The sequence below is a fragment of the Vigna umbellata genome, chromosome 1 (assembly GCF_029865625.1).
Source record: "Vigna umbellata cultivar VRB3 chromosome 1, Vumbellata_1.0, whole genome shotgun sequence".
Lineage (NCBI taxonomy): Eukaryota > Viridiplantae > Streptophyta > Magnoliopsida > Fabales > Fabaceae > Vigna > Vigna umbellata.
In genome coordinates, this window is record NC_142165.1 from 64,273,622 (window position 1) to 64,295,002 (window position 21,381).

At 36.8% G+C, this 21,381-nt stretch overlaps 1 protein-coding gene and 1 pseudogene across 1 annotated transcript; both read left to right on the forward strand.

Moving 5' to 3' along the window:
• Window positions 1-1,577: 1,577 nt before the first annotated feature.
• Window positions 1,578-20,419, forward strand: GCS1 (glucosidase 1). The gene is made up of 22 exons (XM_047307665.2): window positions 1,578-1,997; window positions 2,097-2,170; window positions 2,561-2,812; window positions 3,122-3,296; window positions 3,474-3,560; window positions 3,686-3,754; window positions 8,806-8,899; window positions 9,299-9,381; window positions 9,881-9,988; window positions 10,995-11,116; window positions 14,289-14,396; window positions 14,487-14,560; window positions 15,021-15,146; window positions 15,242-15,309; window positions 17,972-18,121; window positions 18,379-18,429; window positions 19,163-19,219; window positions 19,318-19,464; window positions 19,580-19,671; window positions 19,755-19,864; window positions 19,948-20,011; window positions 20,083-20,419. The coding sequence occupies exons 1-22, from the start codon at window positions 1,707-1,709 to the stop codon at window positions 20,225-20,227; spliced, it is 2,547 nt and encodes an 848-aa protein (XP_047163621.1). The 5' UTR covers window positions 1,578-1,706; the 3' UTR covers window positions 20,228-20,419.
• LOC124833240 (multiple C2 domain and transmembrane region protein 5 pseudogene) lies at window positions 11,332-14,282 on the forward strand (annotated as a pseudogene).
• Window positions 20,420-21,381: the final 962 nt, after the last annotated feature.

Below are 21,381 nucleotides of genomic sequence, written 5' to 3' on the forward strand. Positions count from 1 at the left end.
ATCATCAACATATATAATATCCACCCTCATTTGATTAATCTGTGTAAAATAATCTAAACAAAAAAACTTCTTAAATTATAGAAAGCTTAAAAGAAAGCCCTAAAACAAATATTGGAAAACCAAAGAAGTAAGAAGAATTGCAAAACAAGAAGTTTGGCAAAGGCTCCTAGCATAGCGACACATCCTTGTCGTTGAGCGTCATTCTTCTTGTAAAGTTGGCGCTTATGCTACCTCTGTGACGCTGAGTGCTAAACCTCTCGCAAAGCTGGCGCTTGAGCGCCACTAGGCTAACGCTGAGTGCCATACTAGAAGACAACACACTCAAAAACTGATTATCTTGCACTCAAGACGTATTCATTTGACCAAATTGATATTCTTGATATTAGAATTATTTCAAAAACATTTTATAACTCAAATTGAATATCAATTTACTCAATTGTTCAGGAACAAGGTCCAATAGACAAAATTAACATCTCAAACTCATACATGCTTATTTCAGATATCACACACCATATTTTACTGAACTAAGGAGCTACCTAAGTCCTAAATACCACTAACAAAGACCTCCAACAATTCAATTCACTCAAACAACACCCCCTACAGAAATTCACCTGTCAAACCATCACTTTTTAAACCAAAACCAAGCAAGACCAATAGTTAACCAAGTCCTAATTTGCGCAGACTTGTACCACCAACCTTAAAATCATTCAACAAACCATTACCACATAATTTAACATGTTATACCACAAATTCTAGAACCAAACAAAATGCACATTCAACATAATTCACATAAAAAACTTCACATACCAATTTATAAATTTCTAATCAAATCAAGCATGCAACACAAGTTAACAAAACATCAACAACAACAAAATTTGGTAGTTAGCTTCCCTTACCTCTTACATAGGACACAATTGTTCTACAAGAGCTAATACGACTTCACTTGCTCAAAGAACTTTATCTGCATCTACAACTCACAAAAAACATGATCTGGGTATACCATTAAAACCACTAATTACCAGACAGTATTATAGAAGACTTAAATGACACATGCAAAAACACTACAACTCGCATGCAAAGGAAACCAAACAGACCAAAGAAAAATAGTAGAAACTAAATTACTCTTTTGGAGAAATTGATCGAGTAGATTTGAAGATCTCACCGTTGTGATCACTCAGGTTGTAAATCAGATGAACGCAGAAGAAGAAATTCTAAAGAAAAGTTAGAGAACTCTAAAAAAGTGATTTATAAAGATAATGTATTTTAAAATAAAAAATCTTGTTTATTAAAACCATTTAAAATAATTGAGTTTCATTATTTTTAAACTATTACCATTTCTAAAATACTATTTTTGAGGTCTTTACAAAGCTTCCCGGAGAAACAATGAAATCTAACCAAGGTAGTGTCTTCCCAAGGAGAGAACTTCAGATACAACAAATAAGGGTAGAAATTGCTTTAAAAAACTATAGGGTGCAGGAAGAAATTGATTGGGTCAAATATCTTAAACAAGTTGAATTTGGGCAAGGTTACTCCAAATTTCAGCCCAATCAAAACTGCACGGCCATGTCCATTAACAATCAAGTCACTCGTCTTCTTCCTTCCGAACACCTCTGAGTCATGCCGAAACATCTGCTACGCTAACACTCCCTCCCTTTGAACTCCAAAATCCTAAGCATGAAGTAGCATGAATCTCTGATCCGCCGAAAATGACCGTAAGTGGGAGAACCGCCGTTCGGAGCAGAGCGAAATCCCTCTCTGACGCCGATTCTCGTCGAGAAAGGAGACCTCTGTTGAATCGCCACAGAGAGAGAAGCAAATACGGAAGCTCCATTCCGATATTCAATACTGCCAATCTCAAAGTGGTGCTCGGCATATGCTTCGTGGCGTTCTTCACCATCTTCTTTATGATCCGCCACCTAATGAATTCTGCCACAGAACCGAAGCTTCCTCGTGCCGTTACGCCATTTCCCGCGCCAAAGATAATGGACCTACATCAGGTCAACTTTCTACTTCTCCGATGTTTTTTTTTTCAATTCTTAGAATTTTGATGATTTTGGTGTACACGAAGATAGTAGAATTACTTGGTTTGGTGACAGTTTCAAGGCGAGCACAAGGAGAGTTTGTATTGGGGAACTTATCGGCCTCACACGTATCTTGGGATTCGTGCCCGGTATGATTTTTAACTTCGGTAAAATACAATTCTGGCGTAGTTATTTTGAAAGAAGTATGTTCTTGGGGTGCGTTTTTTATTATTGAAAGATGAAAATACCGGGTATATGCAGACTCTTTGCTTTATTTTATTTGCGCAGAAATGGAGTTATGAAAGTAGAGAGACTATTTTGGTAGTTAAGACTTGTATTGCTAAAGGTGTGCAGTCTGGATATATTTTAAGTTGGGTATAGTTTGAATGATCTATGAATGGAAATTGTCCATCACCCAGAATATGTTGTGCCAAATTTTGTCTTAGATTGTGTTCAGGATGTCAGCGTCCGCACCATTTGATTGAGAAAGCAAGCATTCTCACTTTTTTGTGTGGTTGGTGGTGGTGTTTCTATTTCAGGACTCCCAAATCTTTGATGGCTGGATTAATGTGGATTGGTGTGAAGGATGGCAGATATCATTTGCGGCATGTCTGCAGACATGAGGATGACCTGAGTACTTATGGTTGGACAAAGCACAATGGACGTGATTTTGGACATCAAGTACTGGTTGACCATGGCATGACCTTGACTACAAGGTTTTTAAAATCAAAAGTAGAAGGCAGTGGTTATGGAGGGGATTGGGCAGTTCGAATTAATGTGGAAATTGACAAGTGAGTGATGTTATCAACTTCAAATCACTTTTAATGTGTACTGCTGCAGAACAATTTTGTTTTTAGTTTTTCTTACTCTGCATTGTAGACGATACCTGGTACCCTTCTTAAATCTGAGTTACTTGTAATTTTTAGTTTGACATATTTCCTGAATTAACTATAACACATTACCCAATAACCTAATAAGCAGTAACTTGGTTCTTAATTTTACTGCTGAAGTTTTTCTTTTCGTTGTTTTTGTCTCTGCATGCTTTGCTTTTTAGTGTCTTTCATCTATTGAGTGCTTTTGTTTTTTTGGTCCAATCTCAGGTCTAAGTGGAATGAGGAATTTGGGAAAGGTGCTCAGCTCTTCTTCTATTTGGCCGATGAAGCTGGTAATGCTCTAGATGTAAGTAGAGAAAAATTGAACATTCATGAAGATTCTTTGCTTGCAACCGGCACTCGGGGAGATATTGGAGATTGGCAGCTACATTTTAAATCAATGGTAATGATGGGAATTAGTGTAATGATTGAGTTTTAAGATTCTGTAATTTGAATCACCATTAGATATTTGTGGTTCACTGCTTGTGATTTATTTACGCATCCTTAAAGAGTGTTTCCTTCTTTTAAACAATTTTAAAATATTTGAACCTTTTGTTTTCAAATGCTTTATAATTTTCAGGATGATTTGGAACTGCATTATTCAGGATTTCGCACACCTCACTTTCACAATTTGTCTGATCTTGTTGAGGAAAATCTTGCATCACAAGTAGGTTATGGTATTTCAATTCAATTTATTTGATTATATACTTTTCATGTAATGCAAGAATGTGGTCATGGATTTTTTTTTTCAGTTTTCCCTTGACATCTTTTCTCATGTACATGTTTTAGTAGATACATAAGCATGCTCGACTGCAGCTATCTGACTCATTAGATGATGCTCCAAATGTGTTAGTTTTTCAGGTAAATATACCATGTACACTTTACTTAAGATCTAACAGAGGAGAAAATATTTCTCAAAGGACTTATTTCATTTCCACTCTTAATCTTACATTTATAGAACTAGAGAGAGTGCTCTCTAGTTGTAACACACTTAATACAACTCACACACAACTCACACACCACTCATACACACTCACACACAGCTCATACACACTCACCCATAAACCAATAATTCTAACACTCCCCCTCAAGCTGGAGCATACAAATTGTATGTGCCAAGCTTGGAACAAATAAACTCAATCCGAGGTCCCCTTAATGACTTAGTCAACATATCTGCAAGTTGGTCATTTGATCCAACAAACTCAGTACATATTTCTTTTGACAATAACTTTTCCCGAACAAAATGACAATCAATTTCTATATGTTTGGTTCTCTCGTGAAACACTGGATTTGATGCAATGTGAAGAGCAGCTTGGTTATCACAATACATCTTCATACCCTGGATGTCACAGAAGTTAAGTTCTTGAAGGAACTGCTTCACTCATATAAGTTCACATGTTAATGAAGCCATTGCCCTATATTCAGCTTCAGCTGTTGATCGAGCCACTACATTTTGTTTCTTACTTTTCCATGAGATAATGTTTCCTCCAAGGAAAACACAATATCCCGTAGTAGATCGTTTATCAATAGGAGAACCTGCCCAATCAGCATCACAATATCCTGATACTTGAAGGCTTCCTTTTTCTTCATATAACAGCCCTTGCCCAGGAGCCTTTTTTACATACCTTAGAATGCGAATGATAGCATTCCAATGGTCAACACATGGAGCTTGCATGAACTGACTAACCACTCCAACTGCAAAAGATAGATCCGGCCTTGTAATAGTAAGATAGATTAGTTTTCCAACTAGCCTCCTATATCTCTCTGGGTCAGAGAATAACTCACCTTCTTCTGTTGTTAATTTTTGATTTGGATCCATAGGGCTATCAACCGGTCTACAATCAATCATGCTTGTTTCTTGCAAAATATCCAGAGCATACTTCCTTTGGGAGATTACAACTCCATCTTTTGACTGAGCTACTTCAATGCCTAGGAAGTATTTGAGGCTCCCAAGATCCTTGGTTTGGAAATGTCTACACAAATACTCCTTCAATTGAGATATTCCAGTAGTATCATTTCCTGTAATAACTATATCATCAACATATACTATCAAGTAAACACATTTTCCTGGAGACGAATGATAATAAAAGACTGAATGATCTGCTTCACTGCGTTTTAGCCCAAATTTTTGAACAATGGAGCTAAACTTTCCAAACCAAGCACGTGGTGATTGCTTGAGCCCATATAGAGATCGGTTCAATTTACAAACCATACCATACTCCCCCTGAGCAACAAACCCAGGAGGTTGCTCCATATAAACCTCTTCCTCAAGATCACCATGGAGAAAGGCATTTTTGATATCCAATTGATGAAGTGGCCAATGACGAATGGCTGCCATTGCAAAGAACAATCGAATGGTAGTCATTTTTGCCACGGGAGAGAAGGTATCACAATAATCAAGACCATAAACCTGAGTGTACCCTTTTGCAACCAGTCGAGCTTTGAGTCTATCAATGTCACCATTAGGACCGACTTTAATTGCATATACCCATCGACAACCAACAGCCTTTTTGCCTGAGGGAAGTGGCATAAGCTCCCAAGTATGACTGTGGTCAAGAGCCTGCATTTCTTCAATCATGGCTTGTCGCCATCTAGGATGATCAAGTGCTTCTGTCACAGTTTTAGGAATAACCACAGCAGATACTGAGGATAAAAGTGAATAAAAGGAGGGAGATACTCTGATAGGTTTCTTGTTAAAGAAATCCTATCTCTCACTCAACCACTCTCGGAAACAGTACAGAGAGTGTGTATAACCTCTGATATTATTGACTTTCAAGAAAGAATGCAAGAATAGGAAGAACAATGGAAGCTTAACCTTCCCCAACAAGGATAACCAAATCCTGTTTTAGAAACTACTAACAGTCCAAAAGTCCCTCCCCTTATTCCCTTTAACTATTTATACAACCATCATTGTTCCCCCTTCCTAACTGTCAGACAGTTAGGCCAGCTAATGCAACTAACTACTCACATACTCTTCTTTCTCCTAACATACACCCTCATCATCCTATCATACTCTGTGATAACTAAGAAAATTATAAATGGGATGAGGGTTATTGGGAAAGGTATGAAAGAGAGGGTTATTGGGAAAGAGAATGGAGAAAGGAACTTTATTATTGAGAGAGGAGGAGGGCATTCTATTAATAAGAAAACATGCAGTTAAGATGGCATCCCCCAGTGATGAACAGGAATATGAGCACCAAGCAAAAGGGTACGAGCCGTTTCAACCAAGTGTCTATTTTTTCTTTCTGCTATACCATTTTGCTGGGGTGTATGAGGACAAGTGGACTGATGCAAAATACCATGGGAGCTAAGAAGTGAAGAAAAAGTTGATGAGAAATACTCTTTAGCATTATCACTTCTTAAGACTTTAATTACTTGGCCAAATTGGTTTTTGATTTCATTCAAAAAGGATGTGAAAATGGGTAACAATTCAGAGCGATCTTTCATCAGATAAACCCAAGTACATCTAGAATACTCATCAATAAAGGTAACAAAATACCGAAAACCAAAAGAAGAGACGCGACTAGGTCCCCAAACATCAGCATGAATAATAGAAAAACTAGAAGTACACATTGATTGAGATCTTTTAGGGAAGACAGATCTAACATGTTTTCCTAGTTGACAGGACTCACATTCTAAAGTCTGAAGACCACTAAGTTCAGGACACATCTTTTTTAATTTTGACAAGTTAGGATGGCCAAACCGATCATGTAACACTTTAGGAGGAAGAGCGGCAACACAAGATACCCGTGGACGAAATCCAAAATGGTATAAACCTCCAGCTTCATATCCTTCTCCAATCTGTCTCCCCGAGCCACGCTCCTGTATAACAAAAGATTTTGAATTAAACGTTATTGAACAATTTAATATTTTGGTTAACTGACTTAGGGAAATTAAATTGAATGGACAACTAGGAACAAAAAGAACGGATTTCAGAGTTAGAGAGGGAGACAGGGAAACTTGACCGACTCCCTTTGAACAAATTTTAGAGCCATTTGCAAGGGTAATGAAATGGGGTTTTTCTTGGAGGGAAAGATTTGAGAACAATGAGGTATTACCAGAAATGTGATCAGAAGCACCCGAATCAATTACCCATGAATTTGGACCTGCCATGGATTGAGAAATGCAAGTTGTGGACGTACTTGAGGACTGAGATGATTGTGCCAAGCTGTTAGACTTTAAGCGTAGATACTCTTGATACTCTTCCTCGGTAAACTTGGAGTTGGAAGTGGAAGTTTCAGCCTGAGAGATATTAGCACTTTTTGAAGGAAAGCCATGCAAGGAGTAGCAGTTTTCTCGGGTGTGACCCATCCTGTTACAGTAAGAGCATTGACGTCCTCGACCTCCACGTCCTCCACGTCCTCCTCCTCTAGTTCCTCGTCCTCCTCTTCCTCGCGTGGCAACCATGACAGATGGTTCTATTGTTTCATGAGCTTCCTGAGATTGAGACACAGGAACACGAAGAAGACGTGTGGTCAAGGCTTCCAAGGAAGGGACTTCATGACTTGTCAGAAGTTGATCTCTGATGTGATTCAAATCTGGATGCAAAGTACGGAGGATCATCACCATATAATACTGGTCAAGTTTCTTTTTGATATCTTCTGAAGATTCCAAGAACATTCTCAATTCTTCCACAGCTGCTTGGGCTTCAGTCATGAAGGAGACCATATCATGGTCTGTCATTTTGAGACAGGCGAGCTTGTTTGCGGTATCATAGAGACGTTGAATATCATTAGCATAAATGCTTTGAGCTTTCTTCCAAAAGGTGTGACATGTCTTGAAGGCTCTAAGAGATATCAAAAGTCGGGGTTCCACAGATTGCCACAATAGGGCACATAATTGAAAATCAGCTTGTTTCCATTGTTCAGCCATGTCAGATGGTACTTGACTCCCATCCTGCTCAAGGTGGTCATAACATCCTTGACCAAGGAACCACATTTCTACAGCAGCAGACCAAGACATATAATTCTTTCCATTTAGCTTTTCGGAAGTGATTGAGGGACTTCCAGAGAAAGAAAGAGCACTTCCAGATGCCATTCTTCGATAAAAACAGGAGAGGGAATCAGAAAAACCGTGAAGGACCAGAAAACCCTATATGGTTTTTTAAGGTTTTCTTAAAGGGAAGCTTCTGGACCCACCAAAGTAAGATTTTGAGGGTCAGAACGGACAGAGGAGATGAGGGCGACAGCTATGGAGCTGGCGCGGAGACTTTCCGGTGAGCAGAGGGCGGCGCGTGGGCAACACGCGCCTGTTCGCAGCGTGGAAAGAGGCGGCGCGTAATGGAGCGTGGAGGAGAATCAGGCGAACCAGATCCAGTGGTCGTCGGACGGAGCAGTGACGGTGGCCGGCAGTGGACGGCGGCGGACGGCGGTGGACGGTAGTTGACAGATACAAGGATGGCTGACAACCAAGTTGAAGAACTTGAAACTGCAGTTGACAGCTGCAGATGGTGGCGAGACAGCCGCAGACAACTAAGAACGGCACTGGACAGGTGCGACCAGCAGTGACAGTGCTGGTGGACAACACACGGAAACCAGAGCAGGATGAACCCACTCTGATACCAACTTAAGATCTAACAGAGGAGAAAATATTTCTCAAAGGACTTATTTCATTTCCACTCTTAATCTTACATTTATAGAACTAGAGAGAGTGCTCTCTTGTTGTAACACACTTAATACAACTCACACACCACTCATACACACTCACACACAGCTCATACACACTCACCCATAAACCAATAATTCTAACAACTTTCTACTACCTGATTAACATTTTTAAGGTTTAATTTATGAGTCTCTCTTTATCTGTCTCACCCTCCCACCCACGTACACTAACATATCTATGACTACTATTGAAAATTTCTTTCCTGTAGTTACACTTTGCTTGTTCTGATTTTAGTGTTTGTGCTTCAGATTATTGGTGGATTTCCTTTCACAACAGATATTGTACTAATCACTGGAACTGATATAGAAAGTTCTCAAGAAGAGCGTGTCAGTATGCTTACAGGTTTTACTACACTTCTTTACAGTGTGCAAAATCTGGCATGTGTATTTGTGTGTGCATTCATTGAAAAGGAGAAAATCCAGTTCTTTACATTGATGTAGGAGTTGGTCATTGCCTTGGAAACCTGCTTCTCATGTTGATGGACATTGTTGGGGTTGTTTATAGAGCAGTGTGACTAATTGTATCAGTTAATGTAATGGCTGAGATTTGGAAGACATGTCTACTTTACTTTAAAAAGCTTTTGGTTTGTCTTGTAGGCACTTTTCTTGTTTAAATGTTATGTAATTTAATTTAAAGTGGATTAGGCTACTCTTTACTAAATTTATAGAATATTTTATTCTAATTGACATTAGGATGCTACGTGCTAGTGTGTAATTTCTTTGTTATTCTGCTCAATGTTAGGTACCTCACTTTCCAATCAACTGAAATACAAAGAACAGGAGTTTGACCAAAAGTTTGAGAAAATCTTCAATTTGTCCGAAAAGGTACTAGTTGTCTTTCCATTATATTATATTATATTATATATATATATATATATATATATATGTATATATATATATATATAATATTTAGTTCTTTCAAATTCAATTTTTTAGTGCCAATTTGAAAGAACTTATTTACAACTTATTTTGACTTATCTTATGAAATAAGCAGTTGTGTATGTGAGTTTTTTGGGAAGCTTGTGTAAATAACTTGTCTTGATAAGTTATTTATAGCTTATTTTAATATGCTCTCTAGAACATTTTGAAAGCAACCTTGCAATATATATGAAAACAGTTTAAATCTATTTCCTCTACACTAGTGGTTGTCAGTACTTATTGAATAAGCCCTTGTATAAGTTTATTTAGCCAAATGAACCTTATTCTTCGATATTTGTTTGTTTGATTTATTCTGAATCTCTCAAATTTCATTTGATTGAGTCAATTAATTTGGAAACTTATCCTCAATAGAAATTAATTCTTTATACTTAAAGTGGTTTTCCAGGTAGATTCTGAATCCATATCTGTTGCTAAGGCCGCCATTGGAAACTTATTAGGTGGCATCGGCTACTTCTATGGCCAGTCAAAAATTGCTCTTTCAAGAATCCTTAATGTGAGTTACTTTAACTTTTTATTAAGTTCTTACTGAAATGTATGCCCTCCATCAGTATTGTTAAGTTGACATTTGATTATTATCATAAATGTGGAAGCTGTGTTTGATGTGTTTTATTTTCTGTCGGTTAAGAAGAAATTTTTGAGATAAGAGAGAAAGAAGTTGAACAGAGGATTGCTAACTAACAAAAAGGATTCTGGCTAAATTAAATTCTTCATTTGCGTCCATAATTGAATTAATGCTTACTGAAAACCTAGACAAACTAATTAACTAGGAAATCACGCTGCTTATCATAAAAGAATTTACTTTGAAGCAGATATTATCTGAACACTGTTAGATTTCTCAAGTGAAAGCTATTTTACCGTAATGCCAGCACAAAAAAATTATCCTTGAAATTATGTCTCTGACCATAAGCACTTTTTAAGATCATACATTGTGCCATGCTTAGTAGCTAGCCTTGTTCTTCTTATCTAATCTCCTAGAATGCTCAAATTGGATTGAATGCTCCAAGTTCTTTTTACAAACTTTGCAATTCACCTGTACTATGAAATATTAAATGTTAGGAATGAATTTAGGGAGTGTAAAAAAAATGGAAAAAACCTCTACAGGTTTTATAAAAATATAAACCTAAATTTAAGGATTTACTCCAATTTTATTATTACTTTTGTCCAATTTTATTATTAAGGGGGTAGAACCAAACGTATATACTCCACTGAACATTCCATACTACTTGATGTTGGACTTAGGCATTTCATAGTAACCAAGTCCATATCATAGCATTGACCCTAAAAGCCAACGTCTTATCAGTTTTCACTCCATAACACTTTACTCAGAGACACTTCATTCAACTTCCTCTTTGGTCAGAACTCAATGTAGGTAGGCTTTATGAGATATCCTCAACCAGCTTTGATTCCAATTCATAAACACCCAAATGTTAAATCTGAAATGCATTTTACAAGTGAAAGAAAATTCTTAAGCACAATCATTGGGTTGTTTTCCTTTGCAGCTTAGAGAAGATGTCAATTACATATCATATTGGCCTGCTGAGCTTTACACAGCTGTACCAAGTCGATCTTTCTTTCCAAGAGGATTTTTGTGGGATGAAGGTTTCCATCAACTTATAATCTGGTTAGTTTTTTAACTAACATCCTTCATGGCCGTCATCATCATGTTTATTTTCTTGATTGCACAAGACTAAACAATAAATTACATGTTGTTAGGAATAAAAGAAGTTAGTTGTTAGTAGAGAGAGAGTATAAATAATAACATAATAGGTGGAGAGAGGATTATCAAATATTTTTCCTTATGGGTATAGACTGGACATTTTCCAGTGGAGGAAGGGAGGCTTCCTTGAGACCTATAATTGTATTTCTCTTTATATACATTACAGATTCAATAATATGCATACACATACTTTCATCTTCTGTTGTTAAGTGTTATTGTGAGAAGAGAGTGTTCTGTTTGGTTTCCTGAACAAAGGAACCTAACAAGTTGGTCCGACCTGCCAGATCTGTATCAGAGGAGCAAACAGAGCGCGATGAAGAAGAAGAATGGAGGGAAGGTTGATCGCGATTGAATTGACAATAGAAGAGTTGAAAGCGGAGATGAGAGCGGTAACTCGCGAATTCCAAGCGTTTGGCCGCGCTCGAGAACGACGAACCAGGAACCAGCATCGGAGCTCCGAAGGAAGACTTGATTCCGTCAATGCTGGACGCAAACAACGACCGTCGGAAAACTGGGAGGAGTAATCGGAAGATGACAGAGGAGAAGTTCGACGCAGTTGGAGGAAGTGCGTTGAACTACCTACATTTGAAGGTGCGGATCCCATGGGCTGGATCGCACAGGCAGAGAAACTCTTCGACCTCCAGAGCATGACGGAGAAGGAGAAGATGAAGCTCGTCTATAGATGCATGGAGGGAAGTTTAGCGAGTTTTTGGTTCCGCTTCTGGCGGAAGAAAACCACGCATCCAACTTGGAAGATGTTCACCGATGCTCTGACGCGGGGGTTTGGCGGATTAAATCGTGGTACCATTTGTGAGGAGCTGGCAGCGGAGCGACAAGAGGGGAGCGTCGACCAGGACATCCAGGAGTTGGAAATTCTGGTGCCGCAAGCATCGGAAAAACCAGATCACTCCTCACCTTCTGTCTCTGTCAATCTTGGAGTTAGCATTATTTGTGGATCCTTATGTTGAAGTGAAGCTTGGAAACTACAAGGGCCTCACCAAGCACTTTGAGAAAAAGTCCAATCCTCAGTGGAATCATGTTTTTGCCTTCTCCAAAGAAAGGATTGAAGTTTCTCTTCTGGGGGTGGTAGTGAAAGACAAAGATGTTGCTGTGGATGACTTTGTAGGGAGAGTGATGTTTGATCTGAATGAAATCCCAAAACGTGTGCCACCAAATAGTCCTTTGGCTCCACAATGGTACAAACTAGAAGACAGGAGAGGTGAGAAAGCCAAGGGAGAGTTAATGTTGGCAGTTTGGATGGGAACTCAAGCAGACGAGGCATTTCCTGATGCATGGCATTCTGATGCAGCAAATGTTGGTCCTGAGGCTGTTGCAAACATAAGATCAAAGGTTTACCTTTCACCTAAGCTTTGGTATGTCAGGGTCAATGTTATTCAGGCTCAGGACTTGATACCAAGTGACAAAACCCGGTATCCTGAAGTTTTTAAGAAGGCCAATCTGGGAAATCAATTTTCAAGAATTAGAGCATCTCAGAGTAAAACCATAAATCCCATGTGGAATGAGGACTTGATATTTGTTGTTTCTGAGCCATTTGAGGAGCCTTTGGTTCTGACTGCAAAAGATAGGGTTGGTCCAAACAAAGATTAAATCCTGGGAAGGTGTGTCATTCCTTTACACAATGTGTAGAGGAGGTTTGACCATAAGCCTGTGAACACAAGGTGGTTTAACCTTGAAAAACATGTGGTTGTTGAAGGGGAAAAGAAGAAAGAGACCAAGTTCTCAAGTAGGATACACTTGAGGGTTTGCTTGGAAGGTGGCTACCATGTGTTTGATGAATCAACTCACTACAGTAATGATCTTAGGCCAACAGCAAAGCAGCTATGGAAGGCCCACATTGGAATTCTAGAACTGGGGATTATAAGTGCACAAGGGCTGATGCCAATGAAGACTAGAGATGGTAGAGGAACCACAAATGCATATTGTGTAGCTAAATATGGGCAGAAGTGGATCCGTACTAGGAAAATTGTGGATAGTCTTGCTCTAAGGTGGAATGAGCAATACATTTGGGAGGTTTTTGATCCATGTACTGTTATCACAGTAGGGGTCCATGATAATGTTCATTTACATGTTGGAGAGAAATTAGGGGCATCAAAGGATTCAAGAATAGGGAAGGTGAGAATTAGGCTGTCCACTCTTGAAGCTGATAGGGTGTACACACACTCTTATCCTCTTTTAGTACTGCATAATTCTGGTGTGAAGAAAATGGGAGAGGTGCAGTTAGCTATAAGGTTCACAAGCTTATCCGTGATAGACATGTTGTCTATGTATACACAACATTTGTTGCCAAAGATGCACTACATCCATCCTCTGTCTGTGATTCAACTAGACGGTCTTAGGCATCAGGTTATCCAGATTGTGTCAATGAGGTTGAGCAGGGCAGAGCCACCACTAAGGAAAGAGGTGGTGGAATACATGCTAGATGTGAATTTAGGAGCTACTTGTTTGGCAACCCTGGGAGAAATTAAAGGAGATTGGAGGCAGTTTAGCGTAAGGCCCATAGCTTTCTTTAGCAAGGTTTTAGCGGAATCCTCCCTTGCTAAAACCATTTATGAAATGTTGGAAATTAATATAATCCAGGAAGAAGGGAAGATAGTGGAGGATGATTTGCCACCACCCAAGCCTCCAAATTTGAATTGGAGGGCGCACGCCACCTGGGAAGAGGAGCCTTGCATCAAATAACAGTTCCCTGACTTCAACCTTGAGGACAAGGTTGATTTTGAGGGGTGGGTAATGTTAGGAATAAAAGAAGTTAGTTGTTAGTAGAGAGAGAGTATAAATAATAACAAAATAGGTGGAGAGAGGATTATCAGATATTTTTTCTTGTGGGGGTATAGACTGGACATTTTCCAGTGCAGGAAGGGAGGCTTCCTTGGGACGTACACTTGTATTTCTCTTTATATACATTACAGATTGAATAATATATATACACATACTTTCATCTTCTGTTGTTAAGTGTTATTGTGAGAAGAGAGTGTTCTCTTTGGTTTCCTGAACAAAGGAGCCTAACACATGTGATCTAAAAATATGTTTTATTTTCACTTGTTTGCATTACCAGGCGTTGGGATATTCATATCTCGTTGGATATCATTGGACATTGGTTAGATTTGATGAATGTAGATGGATGGATTCCACGTGAGCAAATTCTGGGGGCTGAATCACTGAGGTGTGGTAGTATTAAACATTTATTCAAATAATTGTTGTATATATAAAGTTTTGAGCAGTCCTATTGACATACATTCTTCTGTACTTGTAGTCGGGTCCCTGAGGAATTTGTTCCTCAACATCCAACAAATGGAAACCCTCCAACTCTGTTTTTAGCATTAAATGGTATATGCTAACGTTCCTTTTCTGTATGCCCTTCTTATATTATCATTCTCTTCTAGTTATGAGAAATCGTCTTTCAAAAGAAAGGCTAGAAATTGGTTGCCATTATTAAGTTCAAGCAAGCCATAGCTTGATTCCAAGTAGCATGTGAAAGTTTTCCCCTTTCATTGAGGGATGATAGTTAACGACTTTCTGCTTGGTTATTTTTTGCCCTTCTGTGTCAATATATATGTGTAACTCTTTTTTAACATTCCTGATTTAAATTTTGCATTATGTATAAGTGATCTAAATTTGATGATACTTGAGATGTTTCTGGGTAATAAATTTATGGAAATAAATTTATGGAGATAGTTTGTCAATGTATATTAAGTACATATTATACCCTATTAAATATCCGTTTTGATCAGAAGCATGAGAAATGTTCATCTTGTGATTTTGAACTAGGTTAAAAATGTTTTTGTAGATATAATTAGTGGCTTGAAAAATAACGAATTTACTGCAATGGATGGAAGTAAAATCTCTGTATTCCTGGAACGTGCCTTTGTTCGATTGGAAGCATGGTTCCATTGGTTTAATACAACTCAATCAGGTATAAGACTCAATACATATGCTGTCTGCTTGGGCACTCAAAATATTGACTCTTTTTTTCCTTTTCATTATTATTATCATCTCTTTTTAATACAGGGAAACAGATGAGCAGCTACTATTGGCATGGACGAGACAATAGGACAATGCGTGAAATAAATCCCAAGGCAATGTGCATCCTCAGTATATTGAGTTTTAAATTTCAGCACTTGTCTTCAATTTCATTCTGAACTAGATATGTAGCTTAGTGGATTTATTTGCCCAAAACAATTACTGGAATGGTTTAAAGGAGGATAATGTTTAGACAACCACAAATGTGATAAATAGTATTACAACAGGACAAAAGCCTACTTAAGCATACGGGTGGAAACATGGTTGCTCTAGAGTTCTTGCCACTTTAGGCTATTGATCGTCCATTTTTTTGGTACTTAAAGAATGCAATAGGACACTTTTTATTTTGAAATACTAAATAATTTGTCAAGTGTTTGCATGGGTCTTTCTCTTCAATCATGCCTAATTGACTTATGACATTAAGTGTATAAGCAATGTCTAGTCTCATATGTGATAAATAAATGAGTTTTCTTACCAGTATTTGATATTGAGTGTTTGTTTTTTTTTTCTTTCTTTTAGGAGAGCTCTCCTCACTTATGATTCAATGATTCTATTTAATAGTAACTCCTGAGGTTTTACATCCCAACTTATCTCTTTCATTACAGACATCAAATACATATTTTCTTTCGGAGATGAAAATCCCCTTTTTTTGAATAAAAACCTCTATTCCACGTAATTACCTAAGTTTTCCCAGTTCTTTCATTTCCAATTGGGCCATCGATTTTTCATTTAAAGCCAGTTTTTCTGTTTCATTATCTTTTACAATAATCATGTCATCTACATAGACCAACAATAGTGTAAGTTTACATGTAACAATGTGCTTTATGAATAAAGTATGATGTCCTTGACTTTCCTTATATCCTAAGGAAACCATTGCTTTTATAAATCTCCTAAACCTAAGGATTTTGTTTCATGAAAGGTGACATCTATGGTTATATAGGCACTTCAACTCTCAAGATACATTTGTACCCTATTTTATTGGGAGGATAACCAATAAATAAACATTTAAGAGTTCTAGGATCTAATTTACTACAATTAGGATTATGAGAGTGAACAAAAATAGAACATCCAAATACTTGACAAGGTAGGCTTGACACTAGGGTGTAGGGGGAAAAAGACAAAAAAGACTCAATAAGACTAATGTTATTCAAGATATGAATGAGTAACCTGTTAATGAGGTATGTGGGTATTAACACAACTTCTCCCCAAGTGGTATTGGGAATAGAAATCTAGAAATTGACAATTCTTCCCTTCACATATTTAGTACAATTATCGGACCTAATTCATTTTTGATATATTTTCCAAAACTATGAATGACCTTAGATTTATTTTTCATAATGTATGTCCACATGACATGAGTACAATCGTCAATAAAAATACAAACTTTATTGCTCTATAAATAGTTTCTAAAATATGTCCCCAAACATGAGAGTGAATCAAGTCAAATCAGAATTTATTCTTATTATTAGAGATGGGATAAGATGCATGTGATGCTTTGACAATTAACAAATATCACATTTGAAAGACTCAACAAACTCTACAGTGAAGAAATGAGGGAATGCCTAAGTCTTTTATGATGAAAGCGTTTCTAGGAATTTGCCAATGTTTCTGATGTTGCTTGTTTGCTTGAGACATCTGTGTTGTTTTGGCCCTTGGTTTCCAATAGATACAACTCACTCTTGCTTCTCAGCATTAAAGTTGTCTTCCTCATGACAAGGTCATGAAACAAAATAAGAAGTTAATAAAGTTATTGAACAATTCAAACCTTTTGTAAGCTTTTATATAGGGATAAGACTATTAGTCAGTTGGGGGACATATAAAACATTCTTCAATACAATAAATGACTCTAAAGTTATATTCTTGGATCACATATGGGTACACTATCACCATTTGCAACTGTAACGATTTGTTCTTTGGTCATTTTGATGTACAATTGACAAGCATAGGAAAGGAAAAGGAGTCATGTGATGAGTTTCTCCTAAATCAAAATCCAAACATCCTGACACAAAGGGCCAATAGTACTGAATATACTCTTACCTTTCATGGGTAGGGTATATGATCTAAAAGACACTCATTGATTCACCCATTGTTCTCAAATGATCATGTTCCTCTTTAAAAGCTTTCATACCAAACATTGGAAAAAACACAAAACAAAGAGACAATAAAGATGCAGCCCTTATCACTTTGATTTGTAACAAAAAAAACTTGTATGGGAGAAAAACCAAAAATGATGGCAAATGGCACTGATGACCGTTAATGTGGTAGCACAAACAAGGCTCTCAAGATTGGGAGCTTTGATATCAACTTGAGCTATGTAAGAAAAATAATTATTTTATTGATAATGACCACAACAATTACATTCTCATCATTTCTATTTGTGATAATCAAAACCTTTAAAATAGAGCGAAAAATATGCTGAAATGAATAGGAATATTCTAAAGATATTTTTTCCTAATTATTATAGAGATATTGAGGATATTTTAATCCTAATAATCTGCTATTTACAATAGTATTGGATGGCTATATTTGTTGTTTTTAGAAACATGTTATAAACCACGGGCATAGGATGAGTTTGAAACCAGAATTCTCACTTGTATTTGTTCTTTGAACTATTGCATCCAAGAATCACTTAATAAAGTTATCAGTATTTATGTTGGTCAACTACTACAAACCTTTGTTATCCCTAATTCTAAGAATCACTGTGGCCGGAATTTTCAGGCACTGTCCTCTGGATTGGATGATTATCCACGGGCTTCACACCCAAGTGAAGATGAGTACCACTTGGACCTTAGATGCTGGATGTTACTTGCAGCTGATTGTATGCGTTCCATTCAAGAGTTGTTGGATATGAAAAACAAACCTGGCATGGTATAATTTAAAAAATAAATGGCACAGTATTATAGTTGTTAAAGATATTATCTTTAGTTTATATTTATTTTTTATCTTTAGTTAGTTTGTTTATATTTCTTATTTGTATTTTGGGTTTATCCCATATTTCTTCTATTATAAATAGAGAACCCTATGTGTATATTCAATACAAGGGAGTTTTCACTATATTCAACTTTAGTAATTGTTGGCAGCAGATTAATCCCCTATTAATTGACGTATTGAATGAAACTATGCAGGATTATGGTTATACTGCTAAATTGCTATCGAATTTTGAGTTACTTAACCAGGTATTATATCTTTGATCCATGTCTCCCGTCATATGTCATGGTGGTGGTGCCTCTCTGCTTGGTGATGCCTAACTGAATTAGGAAGAAAAAAGTGAAGATAAAGAGTAGAGCATACAGCACATACAGTAATAGAACAAGATGGATTTGAAACGTGGAAAGAAAATTACTATGGAAAAGAAAACTTGATTTTTCCTTATTTAGAAGACTTTCACACTCGCATCCTTTGTTTTGTCTGTGCCTGAATGTTTTTGTAGAAATGAATCTTGTAAAATCAGTGTGTAGAGTTCTCATCCAGGACTTCTCCTAGCTCATTATTATGGAATTATGAGGAATGAGGACTTGTATACGTCATAATAACCACTGATTATGCACACTGCATGAATATGGAACCATCTTCGGATGTTATCAAATCATTTCGGAAGTTCTCTTGGCAATTGAAATTTCTAACAATTCATGTGTATTATGGTCCACAGAAGATTCTGTTTTTTTATTATGTATAACGTATTCAGTTTAACATAGAGAAAATAAACTAAATGGTTCAAAGAAGATTCTCTGTTTTTGTGATGGGTAACTATGCAGTTTAACATGGAGAGAGTAAACTACGTTTCCATTTCTTTTTAAATTGGAAGCAAACAATGCAAAGTATTTTTAATAATTGTTTGCTTGGGACTATAGAGTCAATTCAATTTGTTGCCACTGTTTGCCTAATTTGTTCTTGATGTGCTCCATACAGATGCATTTTGATGATTCATATGGTGCGTACTTTGATTTTGGAAATCATACGGAGAAGGTAGAGTATACAATTATCTTATGTTTAGAATTATTAGCAATACACGAGTTCCATATTCACTGAGAATAAGAGTTTCCTTACACACTTAATCATGATAGGTTCAACTTAGATGGAAGGAAGTTGAAGCAGGAAACTATGCTACTCGCCAACTTGTCCGAGATGTTACGGAGATACCTGTATTGAGATTGGTTCCTCACATTGGCTATGTTAGTTTATTCCCATTCATGGGGAGGATCATTCCATCTGTAAGTGATGTGCATTAATTCTCAATTTCACGACTTTTCATGTTAAGAACTAAGAATTTATTCCTTGTTTGAATGATTTCACATATGCATATTTTATATTACTGTTTTCATTCAGGAATCGTGGATTCTGGAAAAGCAGCTTGAACTCATTTCAAACCGCAGCCTCTTATGGACCAATTATGGACTGCGTTCTCTTGCGAAGACAAGGTCTTGCTACCATTCTCTAATGCATTTTTTAAGGGTTATATGTTTTGATTATAGTGGACCAAATAATATTTCTTTTTGCACAGTTCTTTGTACATGAAGCACAACACAGAGCACGACCCTCCATACTGGAGAGGTCCAATTTGGATAAACATGAATTACAGAATCCTTTCAGCGCTCTATCATTACTCCCAAGGTAATAATAATATGAATTGGGTTGGCATAGACACAACTTCTGCAAACAACTTGTAGAACTAAACTTTAGTTTGAATCTTGTAGAGAATGGGCCACACCAGGAGAAAGCTAAAGCTGTCTATGAAGAATTGAGAAGCAATGTAATAAGGTATTGTTTGATTTTATTCGGTTTAAAGTAATAGTTGACTTTTTGAATAATGTATGTCCTCCTTACTGCAGAAATATAGTGCGCAATTATCAACAAAGTGGATTTTTGTGGGAACAGTACGATCAGATTAAGGGTAAGGGAAAAGGGGCACATCCATTTACTGGTTGGACATCGCTCGTAGTATTAATCATGGCGGAAGCATATGGCAATATTTAGGATAGACACAGCTTGGTTTATGACCACTTAGATTCCTTGCTTCCTTCTCATCTTTCGTTCAGGAGTACCACCATGGCTGTAAGTGACTTGCAACGTTGTAGTTTAACTATATATATAAGAGAAAGATTTTGTAGAATAATTTATTTTTTAAGCTTCTGAAATGCAATGCGAATATGATAGATACTTCCTGCAGGTTATTTATTTATTTATTTATTTTTTGTCAACAGTGTTTGGTTGAGTTGGTATGAATTTGCAAATCATGCATACAGACAAGTAATAATTAATTTGTGGAAAACCATTTAAAGTTGAGGGAGGCCCAGACGACTTCGTATGAGGAAGTTGTGTTCCCCTCATATGAGGAAGTTGTGTTCTCCTGTACGACTTCACCTTGACACAACAGTCAAAGTGAAGTTGTGCATCCCCAAAATTTTTTTAGACTTTGGTAATGGATTATCAAGTTGTGTAATCGATTACACAGTGCCAAAGTCATGCCGGAGGACACGAGTTCACCTGTAATTGATTACACACCTTCTTTAATTGATTACACACCTTCTCTAATTGATTATAAGAAGTGTAAATCGAGATAAACTCTCCGGTAATCGTTTACCAAGGCTGTGTAATAGAAAAATTGACTCTGGTAATCAATTACAGGCCCATGATAATCGATTACTAAAGGCATTTTGTGTTAAAACGAGTTTTTTTTTTGTTTTTCACCATGTATGTTGTTTATGGTTCTTGATTACATTGAGAAACTTATTCACCATATCTATTTTGTTATTCTTTAATTATTTTAATTTCATTCTTTGAATGTTGATTAAATCATTGTTTTAGACAATAAACAAATTTAAATGATCATTAATTTAGTCTTAAAACAAATTAAAACCCTAAAACAAAATTCATAAACAATAGTGACACTATTTTATTAATTGATGAAGGGATTACAAAAAGGTAAGATTAATGAAAAAATTATTGATGATATGAACATGTTTCGCTATGATGACCTTTGTTGCGACAGTAAGAACATTTTTTTTGGTTGATCTAAGGTGGATTGATCTATCTCATTATGGATTCTAGTTGTAGTCAGTCTTTCTTTTGCCTTATGTCACATTTGAGGATTTTGTATGAAGTTTAGACCAATATACGCAGACCAATAA